We start from the raw sequence: 9,450 nt of genomic DNA, 5'->3' as shown, positions 1-9,450 counted from the left end.
CAGTTTGGCTATTCTTACATCTGCAACAGAACCAGGATGCTTTTTTCAATATCTATTTTATTATTGCCCTTTGCCATATCATGAAGTTCTATTTTGTTTTTTGAGCTCATACAGACCTAGGTTAATGTTTTGCTGATCAGTTCTATTTTTTGACTATAGAGTTTTTAAACATTGCAATGGAGATTTCACCTGTAAAAAGTTATAAGGCCTTTACTATAATGTTATGTGTTGTATGTATTATATTATGTGTGCACACTTGTGTTTTGTGTTATATGTTTGAATGTATGTATGTCCATATATCATATATGATGAGCGCTCATGATAAAATGGATCCAAATATTTTTTTTTAATTCACGTGATTTAAATGGTTTAATTTAATTGGGTAAACAGCTGTTAAAGATTGTTTTAATATGTGAACACAAAAGAAGGTTAACAGATCTGTTTGTTTACTTTCACCTTTCCTTTTCATTATATTTAATAATTCTCTTAAAGATAATGTAAATTGTTAAGAAAATTGTTTTCTTTTAGTGCCTTCTGTAATGTTACATAATTTTTTCTTTAGCCATTATTGCCAGAATTCCTATCTTCATCCCAGTGCTGGTGAAGTCAAAGATAAAACCAATCTACAGCTTCTACAATAGCCATCACTGAACTGCTTGCAGAACTTGCCTGGACACATTGTGAGCTCACCTGTATGCATTGTGAACTATCTGTTGGTGCAGCGACTTGTGGTAGTGTTGGGGTATTTTTGCTGATGATGTCATCGGTGGTACAATTTTTCCAAAAGGAGCCGTCAATTGGCTTGGTGTATCTTCCTCCCTTCTGCTTGTCATGATCGTCCAGCTAAAATTTGGGGGCCAACAGAGGTGAGGCAAAGAACCTCACCCCCCCGCTGGTACAAAGACCTCTCCACAGGTGTGGCTGTATACTGGACCGGTAGTCAGTGACGGGTAAGATCCAATTGCAATGGTACCAACCTAAGGACCATATGTACTATTGGACAACCTAAGGCAGGCACGGTCCCTAAGCCACATGCTTGTTGTTTAAACAGAGAGGGGGAGATGTTGAGAGCCACAGCCGAAGGGGCCCCAGCAAACTTCCAGCTGCCAGCAAACTTCCAGCTGCCGGCTGATGATTGGCTCACAGCGGCCCCAGCAACATCTAGCTGATTGGCTCCTCGGCCCCAGCAACATCTAGCTGATTGGCTCCTCTGCGGTGATGCTCATTGGACTGTTTCCCTGCCCTTTCAGACCACGGAGCTGCTCATTGGGGGACTTTTTTGGCTCCGCCCACGTGACCCAGCCAATCGGCCTCAAGAGCAGGAGGATTGTGGGAGGTGGAGAGAAGCTTGTGTGGGTGAGAGAGGCTTGTGGAAAGCCGGTGGTGGCAGTTGAGGCTCTGAGGGTTTTTCCTGAGAGGCTGTTTTGTTTGGCGTGTGTGGTTCTAAAAATAAAGTTAGTTTCTTTTGACAAGTGGCTCCTGATTGTGCCCAGCCAGACTGCGGCAGCGGGTGAGCTTCTTGAGTACAGAGGTGAGTCTAAGTCACCTCACTCTCTTCATCACTCCTGGCACGAGGGCAGTACCTCATTTGCAACTCATAAAGGCCTCTTAGTCAGTGTGAAGGGATCACGAACTCATCTTATAGTTCAGCAGATAACTGTGAGTGTGTGGCTCTCTGCTTGTCTTGCCTGGGTATGTGAACTTACTCCTACTTCTTGCTGCATGTGTAGTGGAAGGATTGGGAAGAGGCACTGGTTTTAACTTTCCATGTCTTTCTCTATTCAGCATCTTTGGGGCCTACAGCATGGATGTGATCACTGCTACTTCATTTGGAGTGAACATCGATTCCCTCAACAACCCACAAGATCCCTTTGTGGAGAAAGTCAAGAAGCTCTTAAAATTTGATTTCTTTGTCCCTTTGCTTCTCTCAATAAGTATGTGGACTACCATGTTATTTGTTCCCTTTCTTTATTTAAATAAGATCATTATTGATATATAATTAACATACCTTTTAATTACCCCACTTAGTTTATACAATTCAATGGTTTTCAGTACAAAGATATACTCAGCCATCACTAGTGACCATTTATCAACTCAGAAGCAGGCTACCATTTCATTATCAACTCTCTATTCCCCAAGCCTAAGCAATCATGGGTCTATTTTCTGACTCTATAGATTTCCTGATACTGTGAATTTTCTATTAATGAATCCCACAATATGTGGCTTTGCATGTCTGACTTCTTCCATTTATCATTGTATTTTCAAATTCTTCCATCCTGAAGCATGTGTGAGTTCTTCATTTATTTTTTTTAAAAGAAATTATTTATTTATTTGTTCTAATGAATTATACATGACAGCAGAATGCATTTCACTACATAAAACACAAATGGAGCACATGTTCCTAGGGTAATGATGTCCATCTCATTCAACAATCTTTCCTACACTCATCCCCCCTCCCTTTCACTTGCCCTATCCAAAGTTCCACCATTCCTCGGATGACCCCCCCCCACCCATTATGGATCAGCATCCACCTCTGAGAGAAAACATTTGGCTTTTGTTGTTTTGGGATCGGCTTACTTCACTTAGCATGATATTCTCCAACTCCATTCATTTATCTGAAAATTCCATGATTTTATTCTCTTTTAATGCTGAATAATATTCCATTGTGTATATGTACCACATTTTCTTTATCCATTCATCTGTAGATGGACATCTAGGTTGGTTCTACAGTTTAGCTATTGTGAATTGAGCTTCTATAAACATTGATGTGGCGGCGTCAGTGTAGTTTGCTGATTTTAAGTCCTTTTGGTATAAACCGAGAAGTTGGATAGCTGGGTCAAACGGTGGTTCCATTCCAACTTCTCTGAGGAATCTCCATACTACTTTCCAAAGTGGTTGCACCAATTCACAGTCCCACCAGCAATGTAAGTGCCTTTCCCTCCACATTCTCATCAACATATATTTTTGCTTGTATTCTTCATAACTGCCATTCTGACTGGAGTGAGATGAAATCTTAGAGTAGTGTTGATTTGCATTTCTATAATTACTAGAGATGTTGAACATTTTTTCATATATTTGTTGATCAGTTGTATATCTTCTTCTAAGAAATGTCTGTTCAATTCCTTAGCCAATTTTTTGATAGGGTTATTTGCTGTTGTGTGTGTGTGTTTTTTTTGGTGTTAAGTTTTTTGAGTTCTTTATATATCCTGGAGATTAGTGCTCTATATGATATGCGTGTTGTAAAAATTTGCTCCCATTCGTTAGGCTCTCTCTTCACCTTATTGATTGTTTCTTTTGTTGATAAGAAGCTTTTCAGTTTGAATCCATTCCATTTATTGTTTCTTGATTTTATTTCTTATACTTTAGGAGTCTTGTTAAGGAAGTCAGAGTCTAATCTGACATAATGAAAGTTTGAGCCTACTTTTTCTTCTATTAAGTGCAGTGTCCCTGGCCTAATTCCTAGGTCCTTGATTCACTGTGAGTTAAGTTTTGTGCATGGTGAGAGATAGGGACTTAATTTCATTTTGCTACATATGGATTTCCATTTTTCCCTGCTTCATTTTTGAAGAGGCTTTTTTCCAGTGAATGTTTTTGGCACCTTTGTCTAGTATGAGATAACTGTATTTGTGTAGGTTTGTCTCTGTATCTTCTGTTCTGTACCATTGGGTTATGAGTCTGTTTTGGTGCCAATATGGATTTCCAGTGTTTTCCAGCACCATTTGTTGAATAGGCTCTTTTCTCCAGTGAATGTTTTTGGTACCTTTGTCTAGTATGATATAACCATATTCATGTGTGTTTGTCTCTGTGTCCTCTATTCTGTACCATTGGTATACAAGTCTATTTTGGTGCAGATATCATGCTGTTTTTGTTACTATAGCTCTGTAGTATAGTTTAAGGTCTGGTATAGTGATAATGCTTCCTGCTTTCTTTATTGCTAAGGATTGCTAGCTATTCTGGGTCTCTTATTTTTTTCCAAATACATTTTATGATTGCCTTTTCTATTTCTATGAAGAATGTCATTGGGATTTTAATAGGGATTTAATTAAATGTGTATAACACTTTTGGTAGTGTGGATTTGCCAGAATTTAATTGAGACTTTTTGCATCTATATTCATTAAAGATATTGGTCTGAAATTGTCTTTTGTTGATGTGTCTTTAGCTGGTTTAGGGATCAGGGTTATACTGGCTTCATAGAATGAGTTTGGAAGTGTTTTCTCTTTTGCTTTTTCATGGAATAATTTGAGGAGTATTGGTATTGAAGGTCTTGTGAGAATCTGTCTGTTCAGGGATCTTCTTTGCATGTAGTCTTTATATGGTGTCTTCTATTTCCTTGCTTGAAATTGATCTGTTTAACTTGTGTATATTAGCTTGACTCAGTTTGGGTAGATCATGACTCTAGAAATTTGTCATTGTCTTCGATATTTTCTATCTAATTGGGGTATAAATTTTCAAAATAGTTTCTGTATTTCAGATGTGTTCATCATGATATTTCCTTTATTATCACATATTTTAGTAATTTAAGTTTTCTCTCTCTTTATTTGTGTGGCTAAGGGTTTATGAATTTTATTTATTTTTTCAAAGACCAACTTTTTGATTTGTCTATTTTTTCAATTGTTTCTTTTGTTTCAGTTTCATTGATTTCAGCTCTGATTTTAATTATTTCCTGTCTTCTACTACTTTTGGTGTTGATTTTTCTTTTTTGGGGGGCTTTGAAATGTAATGTTAAGTCCTTTATTTATTGACTTTTTCTTCTTTTAAGGAATGAATCCCATGCAATGAACTTTCCTCTTAGAAGTGCCTTCATAGTGTCCCAGAGATTTTAATATGTTTTATTAGTGTGCTCATTTACCTCTAAGAATTTTTTAATCTCCTCTCTGATGTTTTCTGCTATCCCTTGCTCATTCAGTAGCATATTATTTACTCTCCAGGTGTTGGAGTAGCTTCTATTTTTCATTTTATCATTAATTTCTAATTTCATTCCATTATAATCTGATGGCATACAGGGTAGTATCGATATTTGTATTTGCTAAGAGTTGCTTTGTGGCATAATATATGATCTATTTTAGAGAAGGATCCGTGTGCTGCCAAGAAGAAAGTCTCTTCACTCATTGATGGATGAAATGTTCTCTATATGTCTGTTAAGTCTAAGTTATTGATTATATTATTGAGTTCTATGTTTCTTTGTTTGGAAGATCTCTCCAGTGGTGAATGAGGTGTGTTAAAGTCACCCAATATTATTGTGTTGTGTTCCATTTTACTCTTGAAATTGAGAAGAGTTTGATGAATGTAGATGGCCTTTCCATTTGGCCTTTTCATGTTATCCCATCATTCATTTTTTGGGGCATAAGTATTTATAATTATAATTTCTTGTTGATGAATGGTTTTCTTAAGCATGAAATGTCCTTCTTTATTCCTTTTGATTAACTTTGTCTTGATGTCTACTTTATTTGATATGAGGATGGAAACCTGTGCTTGTTTACACAGTCCATGTAAGTCGTATATTTATTCCCAAACTTTCACCTTCAGTTTGTGGATATCTTTTCCTATAAGTCTCTTGAAGGTAGCATATTGTTGGTTTTTTAAAAAATCCAATCTGCCAGTCTATATCTTTTGATTGATGAGTTTAGGACATTAACATTCAGGGTTATTATTGAAACATGGTTCATATTTCCAGTCATTTTGCTTTATTTTTGGTTTTTAACTTGACTTGGTTTCTCCTTTGATTGGCTTTTCCTTTAGTGTATTTCCTCCCTTTGCAGATTTTCATTGTTGTTTTTCATTTTTTCTTCATGGAATATTTTGCTAAGAATATTCTGTAGTCCAGGCTTTCTAGTTGTAAATTCTTTTATTTTTTGTTTATCATGGAAGGTTTTTATTTTATCATGAAATCTAAAGCTTAATTTTGCTGGATATAAGATTCTTGATTGGCATCCATTTTCTTTCAGAGTTTGGTATATATTGTTCCTGGACCCTCTAGCTTTGAAGGTCTGGGTTTAGAAATCTGAAAAGATCCTAATTGATTTCCTCCTATATGTAATCTGATTCCTTTCTCTTGTGGCTTTTAAATTTCTTTCCTTATTCTGTATGTTAGGCATTTTCATTGTTATGTGCCTTGGTGTAGATCTGTTGTGATTTTGTACACTTGGTGTCCTGTAAGCTTTTTGTATTTGATTTTCCAATTCATTATTTGGGTTTGGAAAAAATTACTGATATTATTTCATTGGATAAATTGTTCATTCCTTTGTTTTGGAACTCTATGCCTTCTTCTATCCCAATAATTCATACATTTGACCTTTTCATAATTCATGAATGTTCTGCTCATGGTTTCATACCATCTTCACTGTGTGGTCAACTTTACTTTCAAGATTATATATTTTTGTGTTCATTTCTGAGATCCTATCTTTCAAGTGATCTAGTCTGTTGGTGATGATTTCTATTGAATTTTAATTTGTTTTTTTGTTTCCTTCATTTCAAGGATTTCTTTTCCTTTTTTTTTTTGTAGAATCTCTATCTCCTTATTGAAGTAACCTTTTGCTTCCTGTATTTGGCTATGTAGCTCTTTATTGAAATGACCTTTTGTTGCCTGTGTTTGCTTTCTTATATCATCCTTTAATACACAGAACATTTTAATTACATACATCCTGAACTCCTTCTTGGACATCTCTTCTTCTGTGCTGGCCATTGGTTCTAGTAATGTACCTTGGTTTGTTTGGGGCACTTTCTTCCCTTGTTTTTTCATAGTGTTTGTGTATCTTTCCCTTTATCAGTATAGATCCAAGGTATTACAGTTTTTACCAATAGACTTATAGTGTCCCTGAAGAATTCCATGACCTCTCCTTTAAGGAGGAGATCAATATTAACTTATCCCAATGCAAACAGTATGCAAGCTTAATTAAACCAAATAGCTTCTATTGAGATGTTTACAATTTTGTCACAATAGTCAGAAATGGTGCATTTAATTATTATCAACAATGTAAACAGTAGGTTGCAAAAGGATCTACAGTTTATAATGGTGGACAAAGAGAGAACTTTGGGGAGGTTAGGATGAGATGTTAAGGAGGTAGGAGATGAGGATATAGAGTTATTAGATCTTAGGAAGCATAAAAGAGGAATCAAAAGATGTTGGCTAGTAGCAGGAGAAAAGAGAAAGAGACTTTGGGGAGACAGATAAGTGGGAAGAAGAGAGAGAAAGGCGGGGAGAGAAGAGAACAATAAATTATTTCATTTTTAATATTCTGTTGAGATTTTGCATCCATAATTATATGATATATAAGTTTGTAGTTCTCCTGTGTTATCTTTGTGTCAAGTCTTAGGATCAGGTTAACGTGGGCATTTTAGGATCTTTTTACAAATGTTCACTGTATTCTATATTTAGAAAATACTAAATATTTCTATGAATGTCTGTAATGAGGTAAAGAGTTGGTGTTAGTTCTTTTAATGTTTAGCAGAATTGTCCATGGAACATCTGGACCTGAGCTTCACTTTGTAGAAAAGTTCTTAATTTCTAATTTAGTTTCATCATGTGATGTATGTCAATAGATATTTTGTATTACTTTTTGTGTCAGTTTCTGCTGTTTGTGTCTTTTTAGGAATTTGTCCATTTCATTTATGTAATTTGTAAAATTGTTGGGATAATCTGATTGTTACAACATCTTTATATTTCTTTCTATGTTTATAATGTCAGTATTTCCCCAGTTTTTATTTTGAATGCTACTAACTGTAACCTTTCTATTTCTGGGCCAGTGTAGCTATTATTTTGCCAATTTTGTTGTTTTTTTTTTTTTTCAAACAATTGCATTTGTTTTCATTAATTTCTAGTATTGATTTTATTTTTTATTTGATTAGTTTCCACTTTGGTCCTTAATATTTTCTTCCTTCTGTTTCCTTTAAATTTAATTTGCTCTTCTTTTTTTCTGTGATTTATTGTGTAAAATTTGATCGTTCATTTGTGATCTTTGTTTTTATTTAATAGATCAGAATTACCCTCTGCACAATGATGGCTTTTTCTCCATTCCACAATATATATATATATTAGTTTGATATATTATGTATCCTTTCTTTCCCTTTCAATACTTTATCATTTCACTTTATTTTCTTCTTTCATCCAGTGTTTATTCAGGTATATATTGATCAATTTTCCCCGTACTTTGAGTTTCCCAATTTTCTTTCTAATAATGCCTTCTGGATTCCTCCTGTGGTGCTTGAAGAACACATGCTCTGTTGGTCCCATCCTGACTGCTCTTTCTTGAAGAGCATGATTAACTGCAGCCTCAGACTGAAGCCTAGTTTTATCCAAAGACACTCTATTCCAGTACATGAAGGGGAAAGGGGTCAGGGTTTTCATCTTGCTCCTTTGGTCACTCCACAGAGGCAGAAGGGGCCACTGATCTCACTGCTATGATGGTGGCTCTATATATGACATCCTCTTACTCAGCCAGTGTCCTGGAGCCCAATCAGTGGTCCCAGCAGGAACAGTTCCTCTTTAGGAACCCTTGTGACTTCCACTTTTCTGATTGGTAGAAAAGATGTAATTGCTCCAGGTAAATTTTACATTTTTCCCTGAAGTGTCTTTTGTTTTTTCTTTCCCCTGCAGTAATCTTTCCATTCCTTACTCCAATTTATGAGGCAATGAATATCTCTATGTTTCCAAAGGATGTCACAAATTTTTTAAAGAAAGCTATAAACAGAATGAAAGAAAGTTGCCTCCAAGAGAAACAACAGGTAAAATCCGGTGGTGGCTACAGAGGAGGTTCATTTTTGATAACTTATTTGCCTATGGGTGTTTGACTTCCACACTTCTTTGTATATTTTTAAAAGGTAGATGAAGAACTCTTAGTTGAGAGTAGTAGAGGGTTTTCATTTGGGGAGAATAAAGAATTTAGCATGCATTCCAAGCTTTTATAATTATGTCAAAATGGACTCTACTCTCATATAACTAAAAAGAACTAATATAAAAGACTTAAATAAATAAAATTATATATTTTAAATACTGAAAAATAGTGAACCAAAGAGAAAGCATTTACAGTTAAATAATGGGAATGCAATTTAGTTTGTCAAGGCATAAATATTGCTGATAGGAAAAAGTTCCAAATGCTGTAAAAAGGAGTCCTTGTACATTGTTGACTAGAATGCAAATCAGGTCAGCCTTTGTGGAAAACTGTGTGGAGGACCCTCAGAAATCAAATACAGACCTACTGTATGATCCAGCAATCTCACTACTAGGTGTATAACCACAGAAAATGAAATCAGTATGTCAAAGAGAGATATTTACTCCCATGTTTATTTCAGCTCTATGTTAAAATTGTTCTTATTAATTGAGCCAAATAGAGTTTGAAAACATCCACCATCAAGAAATGATAAATGCAGTTAAAAATGTGTTTAAACTGACATAAACATCAAACAGTATATATATATATATATATATATATATATATATATATATATATATAT

General features: G+C 35.1%; 1 protein-coding gene across 2 annotated transcripts in view; it reads left to right on the top strand.

Moving 5' to 3' along the window:
- The first annotated feature begins 1,532 nt into the window (after positions 1-1,532).
- LOC107155932 (cytochrome P450 3A9-like) overlaps positions 1,533-9,450 on the top strand; it is a 16,234-nt gene continuing 8,316 nt past the window's right edge. The window contains exons 1-2 of one of the 2 annotated variants that reach the window (XM_048785193.1): positions 1,533-1,934; positions 8,594-8,721. In XM_048785193.1, the coding sequence (XP_048641150.1) occupies positions 1,805-1,934; positions 8,594-8,721 (258 nt within the window). In that variant the 5' untranslated portion in view covers positions 1,533-1,804. The remainder of the gene's footprint in view (positions 1,935-8,593; positions 8,722-9,450) is intronic. The other variant, XM_015501938.2, reaches the window with a different exon arrangement.

Source organism: Marmota marmota, unplaced genomic scaffold (genome assembly GCF_001458135.2).
Source record: "Marmota marmota marmota unplaced genomic scaffold, marMar, whole genome shotgun sequence".
In the NCBI taxonomy this organism is placed as follows: Eukaryota; Metazoa; Chordata; class Mammalia; order Rodentia; family Sciuridae; genus Marmota; species Marmota marmota.
This window is presented reverse-complemented; position numbering and strand designations above follow the sequence as displayed.